Raw genomic sequence first — 22263 nt, 5'->3', positions numbered from 1 at the left:
GATATATCGGAGCGGCTGAGGTGTTCACAATATCTGAACATGCACTCTAGCGCCGTGACAATAGAGGCGTGTTCAGATATTTGTGAGCGCCTTGGCCGCTCCGATATATCTGATGGCGACTGTACCACTGTACCAATGTTTTTGTACCTCTCACGTCGAATGATAGGATTTGAAAATTTTAATAATAAAACTTCCGTGAGACGCAGACATATTAAAATACGAACGTTTTCTACTTAAAATACGTGAGTGACCCGTTATAAATATTGCCTTGCCCCCCCCCCCCCCCCCCCCTAGTTACGCTACTTTTACTACGCAGGAATTTGACCCGATTTCTTTCTTCGAATGGACACTGCTCTGAAAAAAAAACATGGTGGTTGCTTATTTTTCATGGCACCACAAGAATAGTTCTCAATTTTTTTTATTCAAATTAAAAATCAAACGGCGCACCCCATTTCGTCGCTATACTTACATAATCCCTCATATCTGCAACAATCACTTGATGGAAATGTCGCTTTTCTTTCATTCGGAATACGGGTGTTTTTGTCATCAAATGAGTGTTGCAGATACGAGGTTGAGTAAGTATAGCAGCGATTTGTTGAAATCAGTTATAATGGCCCATAATACAATCTATAGCGCTATCAAACAAGGCTAGGCTATAGAGCCAACTCGACATTTGTCTCCCTCATTAGCATAACCACTGCCTTTTTCGTGGAATTCTTTATTTATTATCAAACTGTTGTCTATAGAATGAACCGTTTTTTAATCGCAAAAGGTATCCTTAACGGCTTAAGGATGACTCACGTTAGACCGGGCCGTGTCCGGACCGGAGTTTCCGGCGCTTACTTTTCTATGACATGACAGGTGATCACGTGATGCCTTCCATAGAAAACGAAGCGCCGGAAGCTCCGGCCCGGAGACGTCCCGGTCTACCGTAAGTCATCCTTTAAGCCAACATGGCAGTGATTGTCTTTAAAACTAGTAGGTAGTCTTGAATTCGACTAGGGTAAACTAGGAAGATATAATGATATAACCAATGGAGTAGCCATTAACAGGCATTCCCCTCTGCCGAAAATAGTCGGCCAATGGTCATACACAATATATGGATTGACGTTTATCTGACATGGCTATTTTTACGTTACGTATACATTTGATGTTCCCCTCCCCCGCTAAAATCGGTACTTTTTTGTACAGAAAATTACAGACGTGGCGTCTCCGTTTGGTTTTATTCTTCTAGGCTACCGCGTTTAATTTCGCCGCTAAGGGCGCTAGTGTAGAGGTCTTTCAAAATGTCAAAATCATAGAAGTTTTGGGGGTTTCAAGCTTTTTTATCGGGAATTTTCACTCCGTATTCGTAATTGTGGTAAATGTTTGTCCATCTTTGATTAATAAACAAATAGATACTCGTATAGCTCAATAAATATTAATGGTTTAAAAAACCGGCCAAGTGCGAGTCGGATTCGCGCACGTAGGGTTCCGTACCATCACGCAAAAGAACGGCAAAAAAATCACGTTTGTTGTATGGGAGCCCCAAAATAATATTTATTTTATTATGTTTTTAGTATTTGTTGTAACATCAGAAATACATCATCTGTGAAATTTTCAACTGTCTAGCTATCACGGTTCATGAGGTATAGACAGCCTGGTGACAGAGATGGACAGACAGACAGACAGCGGAATCTTAGTAATAGGATCCCGTTTTTACCCTTTGGGTACGGAACCCTAAAAAAGGGCCAACTAAAATATATGCAAAATTGAACAGGTTGAAAAAATGGCACATTTAGACATCAAAATACCTTTGTGTATATTAGAACGTATTGATTTTATAAAAATAAGCATAAAATAATTTTCTAGAGATCTGCTTTTCTGGATCTATAGGTACATTACAGTGGCGCCAACTGGTGAGCACAAAAACGTTAGCCCTCATTGGAACATTGTTTTTTAAATTATTAAACAATGCAAAATTAACTTACAGTATTGGTTTTAATTGCAGAGGCAAATTTTCGATTTTTCATTTCTATGGCTGGGCCGTAATAAGATAGAATGAAAATAGAGCGAGGTACTGTAGAGTAGAAGTAGAGGAGAACATCCGGACATACTGAAGCATTTTGCTCAAGTCAAAACGTAGACCTGTCCACTATAACTTGGATCTTTTTAAGGGGATCCCATGATTCCCATGCCCCAATGACCTTCGATTTGAATCCCTTAGTTTTCTAATGTTTTTTGTAGCTTATCATATTAAGAGCAACGGATTTTAGCAATATAGTATCCCATATTTACTTCAAAGTTCATTGTTTTTGAAATATTTGGCATCAAAGTTGAACAATTTTAGGCCAAAAAACTGGTTTTCTGGCCATAACTTTTGTGTTAATTAGTTTAAAATTAAAACCTTAGACAAATTTTTAGAGACGTCTAAGACAAACCCAAATATGTAGATTTCGTATAAGTAAGATCTTTCACAGCAATCGAGATACGAAAAAAGTGTTTTTTTAGACAATGTTTAAAACAATCATAAATAAATAAGTATTCATTTTTTTCACAATCCGGTAGACAAAAATGGAGATAAAAGATTGAAGAACCGATAGCCGCTTGTCTTATAATTCTATATGTAGTGCAAAAGTAGGAGATACGATTCAAAACTTGTCAAAAATCGATGAAAACCTCAGGTAGCCCCTTAAATCGAGAGTGAATAGACATCTTTTAGGTTAGCATGATCCATCCTAGACTGCATCGGCACTTACCATCAGGTTACGGTCAAATGCTTGCCTTTTTGTAATAGAAAATAATAGAAAAATAGACCTTCGCCAACGCTTCGGGTAATTATTGAAATATATATTTTTGGTTATTTCTCGTTAGAAACCCGGGTAAAGTAGAGTTACCGGGCTTACGGTGTAGCACAGAATCAACTAATTATAACTTTTAACTCGAAACTACCACAAACTGCAATTAATATAGTTATAACAAACTAACTAGGTATTTAACTGTGTGAACGCAAATACGTAGTTTTGATCCACATTTCTAACTAAAGTTTGAGTTACTATAAAGTAAATTAAATTAGTTACCACAGTAAACAATAAGATGTACCTATGTAGAGTGTGTGTGATGTATGAACTTAATTATTAACTAGGCAACTAATTGGGGCGTTTTCTATGAAAAGGGACCTTATTGTAGATGGCGCTTACGCCGCACAGCGTCGCGTGGCATTGTATTTATATCGGAGCATCGTTAATAATGGCGTAAGCGCCATCGACAATAAGATCCCTTTTTATAGAAAATACCACATTTTATTTTCTCTTCGTAGTAGAAACTCAGTAGCACAGTAGTTACTTATTAAGAGTCCCCGGCAAGCTCGGCCGAATTGCACCTTCCCATACAAAGGTAGTTATGTACAAAGGTAGGTGTTATGTACAGAATAGTGTAAATTTCATTCGATAGCGTGACGTGCGTTCGCGTTTGTGTTATGTCTATTTTTGTATGGGATTTTGAACAGCGCGCCAAGAGTTTTGAAAGCTCAAAATCCCATACAAAATGACATTTAACGCAAACGCGTACATCACCTCACGCTATCCAATGAAATTTACACTATTGGTACTCTCGACCTTGCTTGTTGACCATTTGTATGAGAACCGCGCCTAGCGTAGGAAGAGTGGCGTCGTGAAACCAATGCTCCAGATCGACGACGACATCCGTGCGGCGCGCGCGGGCGGCGGGGGCGGGAGCGGGCCGACGTTCCGGGGACGGTCGCTGTTCTGTACACTAATACAATACAATACAATTAGCCTTTAATCACTGACGCTTTTAAAGTTATGTTTAATTTCTTTGATTATTAATTTTCACTAGTCACGTTGTCGGGGTTTCCGACAAAAGCGTCCTCTAAAGCTTTCCAGTCATCTCTGTTTCGAGCTGTTCTTATCCACTTTGTTGGGAAATCGTCCTCCCATCTAATTTTCGGGTGTCCCTGACCTCTCTTGCTGTATGTAGGTACCAGTTGGTTATATTTTGTGCCCATTTGTCTATTTTCGATCTTGACGTATGACCTGTCCACCTCCATTTTCTTTTTCTTATTTCTCTGGCTGCGTGTAGTGCGTGTACAGTACACTAATAATGGTTAACGATTTGTACCTATATTTTACTAAGCGCCACTTGCACCATCCCACTAACCCGGGGTTAACCGGTGGAACCGTTAACCCAGTCTCAAATTGTACTGGTAACCATGGTAACTCTAGGTTTAACCGGTTAACCTGGTTAACATGGTGCACGGCTTTCGTTAACATCAATGGTAGCGGATAAAATATAGCCCCTAAAGTATACAAGCTACAGTATGGGGTTCTTCAAAAAAGGGAGTGTACAGGTTTTTAAAGGGTCCGCAACGCTCATGAACCTATGGAATTACAGGCGTCCATAGGCTACGGTGACTGCTTACCATCAGGCGGGCCGTATGCTTGTTTACTGGAATCACTAGAAGTGAGAGGTGTAAGATATGGGGCCAGGATCCATCCCCGGAACCCATCCACCCGTGCGGAGAGTGGGACGGAGAGCGGATTAAGGCAAGGCCCGTGCGGAGAGTGGGACGGAGAGCGGATTAAGGCAAGGCCCGTGCGGAGAGTGGGACGGAGAGCGGATCAAGGCAAGCTAATCCTAAATTCACATTCCAAAAGATTCACTCCATACATTTTCCCATCTCACCCCATTGCTATCCTCTATAACCTCAACTAAGGGGTGAGGTTGAGATTTCGCACTATTTTGTGCCTATCTTCAAAATTATGAAATTAAACGACAGAAAATCATTAAAATACTAAAATTAACACAGCCGGACTATTTTTTATGTATAAAAATCAACGTGCCACATGTAAAAATATTTTTTTATCGAGGATTAGATTAGATTAGATTAGATATATTTATTTCACAACATATGATTACAGTACAAATTACATTTATGTCAATTTATAAGAATCTAAATTCAATCTATATTGAATCTATATTCAATGTCGGTTCCTACTTATCCCATTTTACGGTTTTGTACCCAAAGGGTAAAAACGGGACTCTATTACTAAGACTCCGCTGTCTGTCTGTCTGTCTGTCTGTCCGTCTGTCACCAGGCTGTATCTCATGAACCGTGATAGCTAGACAGTTGAAATTTTCACAGATGATGTATTTCTGTTGCCGCTATAACAACAAATACTAAAAACAGAATAAAATAAATATTTAAGTTGGGCTCCCATACAACAAACGTGATTTTTTTGCCGTTTTTTGCGTAATGGTACGGAACCCTTCGTGCACGAGTCTGACTCGCACCTTGCTGGTTTTACTTCTAACACGCCTCATTTTGCACCGCGGGTCAATGCGAAGTTTGTCTATTTATAAGATGTTATTGAATTATTTTTAAATGTGTGGCCCGCCCCGCTTCCGCTTATGCGACGGGCCACACATTGGAGAGCTGCACATGTGTGTCAGGTGACTCATTTCTCAGGCAGCCACACACACACACACACACACACACATTCAATCTCAACAATACGTAGTGCTACTGAGTTCCATTTTCCCACAATTATAATAATAATTTTATGATTTTTAGATAAAGTGTTGCCCTAATTTTTATACCGTAAAATTTATTTTGCTCCCCGCTGGGTAATTGGCAATTAGAAAAATGAACAATTTTGAACTGCAGTTTTGAGTATAATCTGGAAATTTTATTCAAAAATATTATACATAATACGAGTTTAATAAATCTTGTCCTATTTTGAGATATAAATGATTTTTGATGGTTTTGCGATGATTTGTCCGACCTATGGTAATTGCCACAAAATTAGACTAGGTGGTAGTTATCGCAAAAATGCTTAGGTCTAATATGTGGTATTTTCTATAAAAATGGACCTTATTGTCGATGGCGCTTACGCCATTATAAACGATGCTCCGAAATAAATACAATGCCGCGCGACGCTGTACGGCGTAAGCGCCATCGACAATAAGGTCCCTTTTCATAGAAAATGCCCCATATGTTTTAGGACAATACTATGGAAAATAATCATTATGGCTATTGAATATTAGGGCTATACATAATATCGTGATTTTTATGCCTGATAATTATCGATTAGATAATAAACTAAAATAGACGAAATATAATTAAATTGTTACATGATGATTATATTAATTATCTTATATTTCAATGGTCAATAAAATAACTTATCAATATTAGGTAAGTTTTTATTTGTACATAGCAAAAAACGCCCCAATCATTATTTTTTACGATCAAAGAAAATAAATATAGGTAGCTGGGATAATTATCAAAGACTATACTTATCTGGATAATTTCGAACCCTGCTTATATTCTACCCGTGTATATACTAGTACAGGGTTTCTTAAACTTTTTGCAGTCACGGACCATTTTCACAATTTAAATATTTCCACGGACCCCGGTCAAAAAATATTTTAGGATAATAATTATCTTTTTTTTTTTAAATTAAGTTTTATTACACTTCGATTTCGTCAAGTTTACTACAAAATTTTCTAATAAGTATATTAAAAGTAGGTAACTGACTTACTGCGGACCCCCGATAAACATGCTACGGACCCCACTTTAAGAAACCCTGTACTAGTAGGTGTATGTCATACAATCCAACGCCTATCATCCAAACTTAACGGTAGTAAGAATCATGATCATCATACCATAAAATAGCGAAACATCGCAATCAGTGAAGTCAACAAGCGGCTCCATAAGTCCATAGATTACCGGGGCCTGCGAAGATGACAATTGTACAGGGGGCATTTTCTATGAAAAGGGACCTTATAAGGGACCGCACAGCGTCGCGCGGCATTGTATTTATATCGGAGCATCGTTAATAATAACGTAAGCGCCATCGACAATAAGGTCCTTTTTTATAGAAAATACCACAATTATAGCCACAAATACCAACTAATTAATACAGGAACGCATTGTCGTAGCCGATACCACAGGGCGGATACGCTATACATCAAAAATCACTTGCGTTTCTGTGCGTTCGGCACGTTTGTACACGCGTCATGAGCGGCCGGCAAACGGCCGTCAATCTGCTGTCGCGGGGCGAGGTAATTCGAGTCGGGGCGGGGCGGTGCTGTATGATAATACTATTACTTATTCTGTGCTAGGGGTTCAATTCATGAATCAGAGCTTGTGACGGCCGAATTTCAGATGATATTTTCGATTCAGAACATATATGGTTTCCACTATCCGATTGCAAATTGTATTCCCATAACAAAAATTCAGAAAAATATTTGTCTTGTTTGCATTTTGTTTTTATTTTATGTTTAATATATTCTATTGAAATTCCATTGTATTTGTAATATTCGTTTGTATTAGAGATAATCCATTTTTAAACTGTTCGCCTTTCCTAAGTACCTACCAAAGATAGATATAACTCCGTAATAGATGGATACAGTCTAAGGAAAAAACGTGTCTCGAAAATCAAGAAAATTTGATTCTCGATCAGAGGGCGCTACTAGCTTTGGCCTACTGTCGTATAGATGGCGTTGACGGTTTTGTTTGTTATTTAACAATTTTAACGCATATCAGTAAAAGAACATGGGTCAAAATCATAAAAATAATTAATGCAAATAAAAAAATCATTTATCCATATTTAAATACATTTTATCGTATTTTTATAAATCTTCATTTTTAGTTTTAAATTTACTATGACAGTACCGCTCTAGTATACACACATCTAAAAGTAGTCTTAATATAGACGCACGCACACAAACACAGTCTAAACTTTTGCCGTATTTGTGTCCAAAAGGCATCTATAAGATTGCTTTTAAGAGTTTTAAGATGTTAGCGTAGGTGCTCTAGCCTCCTAAGGCACAAAATTTGCCACTGAAATTTGAACCTAAAGTGTAGGAAATAGAGTTGATTTCGCGTTGTCTGAAAATTGAAAGAAAACGCGACTATTTCAATCGAACTGAAGAAGTACTACAGACCGTTCAGTGGTAAGACGAGAGAAGAGAGACTAGTGGTAAATGAAGCCGGTGGTTCTGGGTTCAAATCCCGGTAAGGGCATTTGTTTGTGTGATGAGCACGGACATTTGTTCCGAGTCTTGGGTATTTCTATGTATTTAAGTATTTATATAATAATACGAGTATATATGAGTAGTTGAGTACCCACAACACAAGCCTTCTTGATCTTACTGTGGGGCTTAGTGGAGCTTTTCTATACAGTTTCCATTTCCCATTGTCTGGGAGAGGACACCGACTTCTGTAACAGGTTTTTACCTAGCTCAGAAGTCGGGGACTTGAACACTTATTTTGTACTTGCTTCTGTCAATAATAATATTTTATTTTTATTTTATTAGTTAATTGGTGAAATAATAATAATGTCCCATTATATTTATATTTATTTTAACCCTTTGACCGTCAAAGACATCAAGTGACGCGCGCGGCTACAGCCCTATAAATAGATGTGGTATTTTCTATAAAAAGGGACCTTATAGTCGATGGCGCTTACGCCATTATAAACGATGCTCCGAAATAAATACAATGCCGCGCGACGCTGTGCGGCGTAAGCGCCATCGACTATAAGGTCCCTTTTCATAGAAAATGCCCCATATAGCTCGCGCCGCACATGATAGGCGGTTCGTTCTTATTTTTTTGTTTTATTATTTACTTTATTTTCATCCTCCTAGAATGACGGACTACGAGAAGATAAAGGCGGAGTGCCAGCAGCGCGGCCAGCTGTGGGAGGACCCCGACTTCCCGGCCGCGCAGGCCTCCGTGTTCTACCACCAGACCCCGCCCTTCCACTTCGTGTGGAAGAGGGCCAAGGTAAGGGAAAAAATACCGAAACAAACTCGGACTATGCTCAAAAGACTTAAAAGACTCTAAACACACTTGAGGAGAGCATTTTAAATCGGCCCTTGGCCTCGCGTAGATAGCGTGCCTATCTTTGACGCTACGGGCCTTCGGCACTACGCGGAGTTCTGCCGTCGGCCTTGCAGGCTTGAACGCTTTGCCCTTGGGCCTTCGGCCATCTGACTCGCTTTTTAGCATACGAAAATTTATCTTTCGAATTATGCTTCAAAAAGACTCGATAAGAGCTTGACACATGCTCAAAATGTCATGTCTGTCTGAGTCACGCTCTAATAATACTCAAAATTGAACTTGACTCACTCTAAAGTGAAGTCTTTTAAGCGCAGAGCTTAGTAAAACTGAGGTAAATTTATCGAACGTAGACTGGACTCCTTACCAAAACAAAGGTAAGCTACAAGCTACAATTTATCTTTCCGTTGTCAGTAAAACCACCGTAAAACTTATTTTTTATTTGAAAAAAAGTATAATAAAACGTTTTCCCGTGGAAATATAATTTTAGATGGAAATTTCGGAACACGTCTTCAAAACGTTATATCATAATTTCTGAAAACTAACCAGTAGATCAATCTACTTTGAAGAATAAAATTACGCTATTACGTATTATTGCATGTGTAACGTAAACAAAAGCAAATTTAATTTATGCGATAAGAAACTAGCATAAAGTAATTACTATACTAATTACTTCCTGAAATAACTTTGTAATTGCCTCGAGTGTATGCACATTTTATACTTCCACCTGCAGCCCAAATAACTCACCAGTCCTTCGGTTTTGACGTAATTTTTTTTAATTAAAGGAAACGTTTATAATGTACGGTTTTTACGAAGACCCGAACTAACGATCTCCAACCCAATAACGAAAAGAATTTACTGTCCGCGCGCGAATTCCGTGCACGGCTGAGGAATGTTAGGAATGTTGGGCGTCATGACAGTGGTGTCATTTTGTACGTACGGGCGCGGCGGCGCACACCCCCCCACTTTCTCGACCTCCGAATGCACGGAATTCGGACAGTACAAATGCGACAATCATACTTACCCAGGTAGCAAAATGACGTCAGCGACGTCGTAATGACGTAATAATGCCGTCATTATGACGTCGCTGACGTCATTTTACGTCATTTTGCTACCTGGGTACGTACGTGCGAGGGGGGGGAGGCTCTTAACTTTATTTTGACATCTATATCATTTCAGCTACTAGGCCAAGTTTGGTATCGATTTCGTATAAATCGAGGATGTTGAATTCATTTATGATATCATATTGACACCATTTCGAAGTAAAAACAAAATTAAAAAAAAAAATTATTTTGTCTTCACGCTTAAAACCAACTTAGTTAAAATTTGGTATTGAGATAGTTTGAGTCCCAGGGAACATGGATAGTTTTAATCTCAAAAATCATCCCTTAAGGGTGTGAAAAGGGAGGTGGAAATCTGTATGCATAATCAATAACCGCTGAACCGATTTAGATAAAATATGGTGAAGATATAGTTTGAGTCCCGGGAAAGAACATAGGACAGTTTTATCCCAATAATGTTCCCTAAAAAGTGAAAAGGAAGGCGTAGGTTTGTATGGGGAACCGCTCAACCGATTTAGATGAAATATCATCATCTACATCTTTGATTTAGTTGAAAATGATACTAAACTTGACTTAGAACCTAAACTTAATCAATTAGGGCATTTTCTATGAAAAGGGACCTTATTGTCGATGGCGCTTACGCCGTGCAGCGTCGCGCGGCATTGTATTTATATCGGAGCATCGTTAATAATGGTGTAAGCGCCATCGACAATAAGGTCCCTTTTTATAGAAAATACCACATATAATATAATCGACATTAAAAACAACGTTATAACGTACATTTAAAGTAAATGAGACCTTGCGTTACAAGATTTAGGGTCATTATTTCGATGAACGAGCATAATAATGTATTAAAGTTGGTCAAACTTTCACTCGCTTTAACTTGCCCTGATTGTTTAAAACCGCGGTCCGTAAGAAAATCAGCTGTAGTTCTGTTCTAGACACAAATAAATGTGACGTTTTCAACCAAAAGGTACCACATTGTCGGTTGTCAATAAGGTTGATTTTAAATGGAAGCTATACGGAAATAGCCCCGTATTGACAACCGACAATAAGTACCCTTTTGGTTGAGAATGGCACAAATGTTAGTAGAACGTTTATCCTCACACAGTAACTTAAATGGGACATTTTCTATGAAAAGGGACCTTATTGTCGATGGCGCTTACGCCGCACAGCGTCGCGCGGCATTGTATTTATTTCGGAGCATCGTTTATAATGGCTTTAGCGCCATCGACAATAAGGTCCCTTTTTATAGAAAATACCACAAATGGTCGCGCAATGTGCGGTTTCTATGTTCTATAGCGTGACGTGTCGTAAGTGTTTTGCGTTAAGTGTCATTTTGTATGGGATTTTGAGTTTCCAATTTAATCCCATACAAAAATAGACACAGCCCAGGTAACAAAGTGACGTCAGCGACGTCATAATGACGTAATAATGACGTAATAATGGCGTCATAATGACGTCGCTGACGTCATAATGACGTATAAATGCTGTTAGGGAGTATACAGTTACAGCCTTTCAACTTAGCAGTGTGCAGTGCGACAATTGGCACATTACGTATGTCGAAAATTTATAGGGCCATATGTACTGTACAACGTTGTACGACACATGTGCGAATTTCCTATTTTTCGCACTTGTATCGTAATGTACTATTGTTAATCTACATAAAAATAATTACCTATATCTGAAGAAAATGCGTATTTATGTGATGCAATTTTATACTTTTCAAGTAACAAAAGAAACCCTTAGTCACAACAAATCGGTCTAAGATTTAGATTTGCCGTATCAGAGTTCAGTTAGAAATCAACAAACTCCGATAGACCATTCATTTGCTCCCATCTAAATCAAATTCTCATATTACCAAAATAACTTGGTCTGTACTTTTCTCACTGTAGTACTAAACGAGGGACCAGTATAACTGGTGACTACAAACGCGCTGCTATTCCACCGTATTACACTCTCAATTCAAAAACGACACAAGTACATTGTAACTCGTGGCGCTTAAGCCTTTACTCATCCGCGTTTGAAACTTTAATTCTAAAACGTCTTATGTGCATACAAACGTGATGTACTTAGGGCCTTTTAGTTCTGAGTTCGTGTTAACGGTACTGCACGGCGCAGCGGCAGCGTGCAAAGATTGCTAACACGACTGTTGATAACACATCGGAAAATTAACTTTAATAGGATTGAGTACAGTTCATTATTGCTTGTGCGAGTGTTAATTTATTTTACGTAAAAACTTAAGGTCAAGTTTGTATTGCGTACGGAATAAGAACTAGTTTTGATTGGACAGTAAATGTGGTAAATTGATAAATTGATTGTTAGCTGATGGTATTTCATTTATTTCCCACATATAAGCGGATGAATGCCATATAGGCAAAATAATGTTAGGGATGAATGTTGATGGTCGGAGACTCGGAGAGCGTATGGTAGACCCAAAAAGCGATGGATGGATTGTGTGAGAGGATATGAGAAAGGAAGGAGTGAGTGCTGAGGTGACGAAAGATAGAGGAGAATGGAAGGGAAAAACATGTTGTGCCGACCCCACATAACGTGGGATAAGGGCAGGGTGAAAAAAAAATGACAGTATTTCACCAAAACGCTTAAACGGCAATAATAAAAAAAAACTTAAAACAACAATAAAATAGTTATTTGTTATACAAGGGTGCAAAGTTGTATTTTACCCGCGAGTGTAGAATTGAAACACGAGCAAGCGAAAGGATTCTATAGGTGAACCACGAGCGAAGCGAGTGGTTCTAAAATAGAATCCTGAGCGTAGCGAGTGTTTCAACACACGAGAAATAAAATACATTTGCGCCCGTGTGTAACACAAAACTTTTCACCTCACTATAGCGAGGAAAGTGCAACATCCACAGGCGTTAGATCATCTTCATCACTGGAATCACTCATTTCTTTACGATATTATAACAGAAAACTCTGGAAGTTGTGTATTTTTACGCAAGTCGGTGAGAAAAATTGTTGATAATGTTGACATTGACTTTTCTGATGTATGAAATGTCAACGATGCGAAAATGCGATGCGATGCGATGTGAAATTGCATCGACTCAACTTGTGCGTTCAGAATTATATTTAACATCATTATAAAAAAACGAACGTTTCTTATGGAATTGTAAGGTTTATGACTTAAAATCATTAAATAAAGCTAAATTTGGTATTTTTTATTAGATTCTCAAACCATTTATTTAATGATAATTAATATCGAACGAACCATTATCATGAGCGTTTTACGTTTTGTTATCTGTCAAGCTACTTAAACACGCTCCATCCAAGGTCAAATTACTTTCCCCACTAGTGGATAAAACGCGTTTTTCCCCGCTTGTATTGAAGGATAAACGACAACTTTCCGAGCTAGTGAGGGGAAAAAAAACTTAAAACTAATCAGTTGCGCATAACAGGCATACAATAATTTAGACATATTAAATTGTTATCCTCAATTTTTGTTTTGCTTTAAGACATTGGTCCTATACAGACATTTGATACTCAAAACAAACCTGATCGACTGATACCATTAAAAAAAATTGGCACCTACCCAATTATAATAGAGACAAAGTCAGGTTAAAAAAAAAACAGAATTTCGTTCGCTACGGCGCAAACCATTGGCATCAATGGGATCTTGGTTACTTAGACCACAGAATAAGTAATAGTATTATCATACAGAACGGCCACGCACCGCCCCGCCCCGACTCGAATTACCTCGCCCCGCGACAGCAGATTGACGGCCGTTCGCCGACGTCTCAGTACTATTTTTAAGCAACTTACACTAAGACGCATGACGCGTGTACAGACGTGCCGTTCATACATAGAAACGCAAGTGATTTTTGATGTGTAGCGTGTCCGCCCTGTGCTTAGACCCTCTGTTCAGATGCTATATTTTATTTTCTTTGTTTTACTTCTTAGCCATTTAGTCAGAACCCCGTCGCTAGCTATTAACAGTGGCCATATTTAGCATAGACTGCGTTTTTTTAGGACATTTGTGACGTTTCCAACTAAAAGGTACCACATTGTCGGTTGTCGATAAGGTTCTTCTTTATGGAAATAGCACCTTATTGACAAGCAACAAAGTACCCTTTTGGTTGAGAAACGCACATTTTATGGTTTTTATTAATAAAACAGGCTTCCAAAAGCGTCTGTGGGGTCGTTAACTTAGTCGTGTGCAAAAAGCATAAGATAAATCTACGTTTTAGTATAAATTAAGTTTTATATTCCAAGTATTCCGTACGTATTACACAATTTTTAACAATGTATTTTTTTATGTGAAACGTGAGTGAAATGTCTTTAAAAAACCGGCCAAGTGCGAGTCGGACTCGCGCACCGAGGGTTCCGTACTTTTTAGTATTTGTTGTTATAGCGGCAACAGAAATACATCATCTGTGAAAATTTCAACTGTCTAGCTATCACGATTCATGAGATACGGCCTGGTGACAGACAGATAGACGGACAGACGGACAGCGGAGTCTTAGTAATAGGGTCCCATTTTTACACTTTGGGTACGGAACCCTAAAAACCCGTAGGGGTCGAATCAAAAACTTAGTAATTAAGTGCGACTCACGCTTGACTGTATATTTCTAATAGGTTTTCCTGTCATCTACAGGTAAAGAACTATTTGTGTATTTTTGTTTTCAAAATTTACAGACCCAGTAGTTACGGAGATAAAGGGTGTAATGGTAATATTTATCTATTTTCGTTAATATCTTCTAAACTATTTATTTTAAAATTACAAAAAATATTAATTTGAGATTCTTAAAATAAGGTCTTTCATTTGATATGTAACACGATGTAATTTAAAAAACTTTATTTTTAAATTTTCTCATTTACCCCCCAAAAGTGACCCCCATGTTTGAAATTCATTTGTTTACGTTACATGTCCGTCTTTGGGTCACAAATTTACATATGTGTACCAACCAGTAGTTTTGGAGAAAATGGGCTGTGACAGACGGACAGACAGACGCACGAGTGATCCTGTAAGGGTTCCTTTTTTTCCTTTTGAGGTACGGAACCCTAATAAAAACTTCGTCAAAAAATCTATTTAATCATCGAACTTGCTCACAAAAATAGCTCGAAAAATTGAGCTCGAAATAAACGTTAATTTATTTTTATTTTTTATTTCTCGAGAATCTGTTGAGAATTGCGACCTGTAGAGGAGAACATGCGGACATACTAAAGCATTTTTGCCCAAGCTGAAACAGCGACCTTCGATAACGCTCGGTCAATTATAAATGCGAAAGTGTCTGTCTGAGGGCCTACCGCAAACCACGTTCGACGTGTTGCCTCCCTGTCACACTTACATACGAATTTATAAGGGCAACAGAGAGGCAACACGTCGAACGTGCTTCGCGGTAGGCCCTCTGTTACCTTTTAACGCTTAACCGCTGAACCCATTTAGATGAAATTTGGTATGGAGATAGTCTATCCGCTAAATTTTATCGAAATCTGTCAATAAAAACCGGCCAAGTGCGAGTCGGACTCGCGCACCGAGGGTTCCGTACTTTTTAGTATTTGTTGTTATAGCGGCAACAGAAATACATTATCTGTGAAAATTTCAGCTGTCTAACTATCACGGATCATGAGATACAGCCTGGTGACAGACAGACAGACGGACAGCGGTCTTAGTAATAGGGTCCCGTTTTTACCCTTTAAGTACGGAACCCTAAAAACTACAACATAATAAGAATCTGTCCAAATAACCCTGATTATGGAGTTGAATTTATATTTTATATTTACATATGGACATGTTTCACTTAAATCCCCGTAAATTTGTATCTGCAATGAAAGCATCAAAATCAAATAAGCAAACAAATGATAACAATAATTAAAAAAAAAAAAAAAAAACAAATAAAAATAAATAAAAAAAACTAAACAACGAGCACTAATTTTTATTTATTATTGTTTTCCATTTATTTTGTTACACTAGCAGCTCTTGGAGCTGATGCGTGTTAATGTAGTAAATCAGTTTAAAATTTCTTCTTCTTTCTCTTTTTTTTTTTAAATATTATCATTAATTTACTTGTTCATAAATTATGTCATTAAATTGTATAATCTTAGTTTCAGTTTTAGTTTGTAATTGCCTTGTTAATTTACGAATGTGCATGTACTGCATGTTGTTTCTCTCAGAGCAATCATTGTGTTACCTATAAGTGGAAACTGTTCTGGCTGTTGTGTCAACTCAATTTGTTAAACTATATGTGTGATTATATGCTGTTTGTTTCCCTTTGCAATAAAAAAAAAAAAAAAAAATTATTATCAAAGATAGATATAACTCCGTAATAGATGGATACAGTCTAAGGAAAAAACGTGCCCCGAAAATCAAGAAAATTTTATTCTCGTTCAGAGGGCGCTACTAGTTTTGGCCTACAGTCGAATAGATGGCGTTGACGGTTTCGTTTGTTATTTAACAATTTTAGCGCATATCAGTGAAAGAACATGGGTCAAAATCATAAAAATAATTAATGCTAATAAAAAAAATCATTTATCTATATTTAAATACATTCTATCGTATTTTTATAAATCTTCATTTTTAGTTTTAAAGTGTGTCGACAGATGGCAGTGAATTTACTGGGGTTACAAAATTTACTATGACAGTACCGCTCTAGTATAAGTTACTCTATGTTATTATAAATCGTGTATCGTGCACCAGATTTTTTTATTTATTAATGGTATCACTCGATCAGGTTTGTTTTTAGGATCAAATGTCTATATGGGACCCATGGGGAAAGCAATACAAAAGTCACAAATGATGTCAAAGTCCGACAGTCGTACTTCACTCGCGAAACGCTCCTAACAAAACGATAAGTGAACGTGACGTCACGGTCACTGAGAGCCCATCTTGAATGTATGGTAAATAAGTAAAATTGCGATTTTGTCGGTGAAATATTGCGTTTAGGCATATAGTTGCTATACAATCTTATTTTGGATAAAATGTAAGGAATCGAATGGTACCCTTACTTTATTCCATTTTAAAGTTACAAAAAACTAAATTTTGAAACCCTGTATTTTTTACATTCCATATATTATGTTAATATCCGCATTATTGCGATAAATCGCTCATTTGCTATCTATTTTACTAGATTTTGAAAATTCAAGTGTCATCATCCCTATTCATTTTGGCGAAATATAATATAAAATAAAGAATACTTACGTTTTACTGTTTACTATTTATCTTTGATTAGAAGATATGTTGTTTTTGTTATATTTTCTGTATGCACCTAGATTAAGATTCATCAAACACAGATGTAATATTGTTATTGAATAAATAAATGAACGACGAATGAATTCAATCCGAATTTCACATGCCTAACGTTTGTTCCTCGGAAAGCATATTGTAGCCAAACTACTGTGCCTGACAGCTCGAACAGCTTCCATCATATCAGGTACAGAAAACAAACGAATATCGCGAACCTGGATGCCAGTATTGCTGCAAAATATTCCATTTACAAAGCTTACCTCGTAACTGCATAAGCTTCAACAAGGCAATATATATGAATATATGATATGAATTTAATCAAGTGGTAATGAAATTTTGCTGCTGGCTATTAGAGGAGAGAGAGATAATTTGTAACTTAAAAATGGATGAGAATTTTAATGTATCCACGAATTCAGTGTCGATAAAAAACCCGATGGGGTTTCACGGCACTTTTCTGTCTGATTTAATGTAAGATTCTAATATAGAATAAAAAATATTAATAATAAAACTTCCTTGAGACACTGATATAGAGTTAGACCAAGAAAACTCGAAAAGTATGTACAAGATTTTGATAGCATGTTAGTCATGTTACGCAGTGCAAGTTTGACGTTGAAAATTTATTTATTTATTATTAACAATATATTTACCCGGCATTACAGACAAGCCAATACACCGAGAAATTAGACATTGCAGATTACACAGTATGCAAACACATGAAATATATATAAGAGACAATTAATGTAAGTGACATTAAACATAAGTGCTGGACAGCCTGTCATCCATCAACTCGCAGAACTTTAAACATTCACGGCACACAGTCGCCCATCTCCAAGCAAACAAGTCACATTCAGGTACCGATGTCAGGAGCGCATTGAGCGATTCGCGCCTGCTGCCTCCACCGTAGCGGGCTGCGCAGGGCTCCGGGGGAGTCCCTGCGGTTTTTCTAGCTCACAGGACGGGTCACTCACCAAGTGGCACCCAAAAATGCTCACGGCCTGCGGGCCGCCCGCCGGGGCGCATGCGGTCGAATGCTGATAGCGACCCTGCGGCACCCCATCTAAGGCGGATTCGGCACTCGTTGGTGGTTTTAGACGGTAGTCCTCTGGTTAGTCCGTCATCCCTCCTGGTTCCCCCGGACCAGGTGGCATGCGTAAACGCATTTCCCCAACGTTAAAAAAGGAGCGCATTGAGCAGCGTCAGCGCACGATAGAGCGGCGAATTCCTATGCGACACCGTGCGCGCCGCCGGCACTGCCAGCAGTGGACGCGCTCGCGGTCTCAAAGGGATCTTTGGCAAGATAAAAAAATAACGCACTGCGTATGTTAACAAGATCGATGCAGACTTGTCTTGGTCTAACTCTATTAAATTGTTTTGACATATGTTGATGAGAGTGGCTAAGTACGCTGCACGCTGCGTCAGACATATGTGCACGCAACCGATATGCGTCACGACACAACGACACGACATACAAATGTGAACCCTTGACTGATAGCCGTTGCTTGTCCACCTCGAAAGGATGGGAGAAGATCGGGCAGTCATAAGAGCATCCCAGGTAGCATTTATACGACATTATGACGTCTGTTACGTCATTATGACGTATAAATGACGTCATCATGACGTCACTTGTACGTCGCTGACGTCACTTTGCTACTTGGGATACTTGGGATGTCCGAGCGCGGGCGCACGCAAGCGGGTGCCTTACTTACTTCCGATGGCGCTACCACCCTTAGTGGGTCTTGCCCTCCTCCACTATCTTCCTCCAGTTGTCGCGATCCTTGGCAACCTTTATCCAGTATATTTCCTCATCCTCCTAAGATCTTCCACGCAATCCAGCCATCTTTTCTTAGGTTTACCACTAGGCCTTTTCTATTGCGGGTGCCATTGTAGCTAAAATCCGCCGCCCGCGTCCGCGCCGTTAGCGTTGCTCATACTACCGCTAGCGGTTATCCTAAGACTCCAGAGTCCAAAGTATCGTCAAATAGAGTGGAGATGTGACGCAGCGTACTACTTAGGCGAACAACACGCTAACGCGAATGCGGCGCGGGGTAAATCAATCCTTTGATACGTATAGAAGTCTACGTGGGCGATCTCGTTGCGAACGCGAACGCCGTGGGCCGCCGCGCCGCGCCGCTTCGCTTCGCGTTCGCGAGATTACGTGACAATCAAAGCTCAGAAAATCAAAGCTGGCGTGAATCCGCGCAGGACTTGGTAAAATGGCGTGCTCTTGTGTTAGAGCAACTGATTTTGGGTCATCGCACCAGTCAAGTGAGCAAGTACACCCATTAAAAAAAAACATTTTTTTCGGACGATATTACAATCCATATTTTGTTAGTTACAAATATACTAAAATTACTATGTTAGTACCTAAACTAAGATGTTGGGAGGTCCAGTGCCTAATAAGTGCATTAAGTGTGTGGTAGGTAGTGGTTTCACTTATAAAAACTGCTACGTAACATGAAGGTCGACTAGCACCTACGCTCAAAACTCAGACTTTGATAACAGCTACCTAACTTATCAATGTTTGAGTGTAACTAGTGTTCTAGCTTAACCTCATTGTCCCGGAGACAAATTAAAATTTTGAACTTTTATAGAACCAAACAATACCATTTTTGCACCAAAATTTGTCCTCGTTAAAGTTTGCTTTTGATTAGGAGATTTCATTATAATTCATAATCATAATTCATTTATTGCATCCATTAGGTACATAGGTATTACACAGTAGTAGTAAGTTTCACATGGACCCTGATAGGGTACAGCAAGTCTTAAATCTAAGTTATGCTAGGTTACATTTCATGCGGTCGAATGCTGATAGCGACCCTGCGGCACCCCATCTAAGGCGGATTCGGCACTCGTTGGTGGTTTTAGACGGTAGTCCTCCCTCCTGGTTCCCCCGGACCAGGTGGCATGCGTAAACGCATTTCCCCAACGTTAAAAAAAAAGGTATGGTTACAGAATATTGTAATTAAATTCTCTAAGTAAACGAGGTTTTATAACAATGGTTAGTTGATTTTATTTTTATGTTGAGTGACTTGGATCTTTCCGCTAATTGTTTAATGCAACTGGCTCTTAAAGACAGACAGATAGACAGACACTTTCGCATTTATAACAAGTAATGATAGTGTAAGTGTTTCACTTGCAAGAATCGCTACGTATCCTCAAGGTGAACTGGCACCCACGCTTAACTTTCTTCGATAAGTTCGATGTCAACTGCCGTACTACTTAATAGCAACTGTAAAGAGACACACAAGAACGAATTAGTTACTACTCACGTTATAAATATGTTATTACCGAACGTCGTTTCAAAATGAGCGTAACTTCAATTAGCCTCATGTATGAAGCTTATATTTAAACGAAATATTTTAGATCACATTTAGAAACGGGTCTATCGCGAATTTATTTTGTTACCTTTATTTACCGACGTTTCGACACAGGTACAGGTAGATATGTGTTCCCCAGGTAGCAAAATGACGTAAAATGACGTCAGCGACGTCATAATGACGTAATAATGCCGTCATTGTGACGTCGCTGACGTCATTTTACGTCATTTTGCTACCTGGGTTCAAACCGCGAAAGTTTTAAATGAAATATTTTAGATTTGGATGTTTGTTACCGTTATATCATGTTACAAATGCATTTCCGTTATTAAATTATCATTTATTTGCTTAAAATCTTAAAAAGGCATGTGACGTCACGCGTTCGACAGATGAAATTATTTTTGTCAACATCACTATTATTTTCTCTATTTATTTTCCTTCTTAGGTTAGGGTTTTTACAATATGTATATAAAATTAGTGCTAAATTAAGTCGTGTTAAATTGGAGAGACAAGGTCCTGAAATAAATATACGTACCAGGTAGCAAAGTGACGTCAGCGACGTCATAATGACGGCATTATTACGTCATAATGACGTCGCTGACGTCATAACGACGTATAAATGCTGCCTCTAGTGTTATACATATATTAGACAGGGCGACCCCCTCTCACCAAGAATCTTTAAAGCTGTCCTCCAAAGCGTGATGAAAACTCTGAACTGGGACAGAAAAGGAATAAACGTAAATGGGAAAGTTCTCAGTAATCTCCGCTTTGCGGATGGTATTATACTTTTTTCTGAAACAGCATCTCAATTGGAAAAAATGATTAGTGACCTAAATGAGGTAAGCAGTAAGATCGGCTTAGAATCAAATAATACCAAGACCAAAGTAATGACGAACCATCAATAAATACCAATAAGTGTTGTGATGTCTTAGCCAGGCCAAGAAGCTCTACTATTGAAGCTTTATAATCTTAAATAATGAAATTTTCCTCTACCTACTAGTTTACTGATTGAAAGCCAGATGGCGTTCTGATCCCACCGTCGTATTTTCAGCGCAAATATAACGCGCGAAATTCAATCCTAACAAATTCAGTAATTTCCGAGAGAGTAAATAAATGAATGTCAGTCTGTTAACAACAACACACTAGAATACGTTCAAAGCTATATCTACTTGGGCCAACAGGTGTCATTCTCTGCGACAAGAACCGAAGACGAGGTTAAAAGAAGGGTTAACATAACATAGAATAAATTTTACAGTACATATGGTGCTACTTTCTCGCACTAGTGCATCAAATAGCACTTTTCGTGCATATGTCGAAAGTTTAAAGGGCCATATGTACTGTAAAACGTTGTACGATACACGTGCGAATAGGTAATTCGCAACTCGTGTCGATTTATAACACTCCCTGCGGTCGTGTTTTAATTTATCGCCACTCGTTTCGAATTTCCTCTTTTCCGCACTTGTATCGTAAATAACTATTGGAGCAATAAAAGTTCCCCATGAAGCTGAAGAAAAAAGTTATCTACTGTTGTTTACTACCCTGCCTGACATACCAAACCTGGACATATAAAAAAAAAATAAAAAAAAAAATACAAGTAAGTCAAAGAGAAATGGAACGGAGTGTACTTAATATAAGATTAAAACACAGAAAAAGAAACACTGAAAGGAAAAACCACTAAAATAATAGATGCTTTGGAACACTCAAAAATAAGGAAATGGGCCGGTCATATAGCACGCATGGACAAAGAAAAATGGACACAGAGAAATAACTACTTGGCAAGGACCAGCAAACAAAAGAAAAAGAGGTAAACCGCGGGAAAAATGGATCGACGAAATTATAAGATAA

The 22263-nt window shown here is 38.4% G+C and overlaps 1 protein-coding gene across 1 annotated transcript in view; it reads left to right on the top strand.

The window, feature by feature from the left end:
• LOC134754551 (calpain-C) overlaps positions 1-22263 on the top strand; it is a 67466-nt gene that overhangs the window by 8230 nt on the left and 36973 nt on the right. Inside the window, exon 2 of the mRNA XM_063690855.1 lies at positions 8650-8788. Coding sequence (XP_063546925.1) covers positions 8651-8788 — 138 coding nt within the window. The 5' untranslated portion in view covers position 8650. The remainder of the gene's footprint in view (positions 1-8649; positions 8789-22263) is intronic.

This window comes from Cydia strobilella, chromosome Z, assembly GCF_947568885.1.
Source record: "Cydia strobilella chromosome Z, ilCydStro3.1, whole genome shotgun sequence".
Classification (NCBI taxonomy): domain Eukaryota; kingdom Metazoa; phylum Arthropoda; class Insecta; order Lepidoptera; family Tortricidae; genus Cydia; species Cydia strobilella.
The sequence above is the reverse complement of the archived record's forward strand: the minus strand, read 5'-3'. Positions and strand labels throughout refer to the sequence as shown.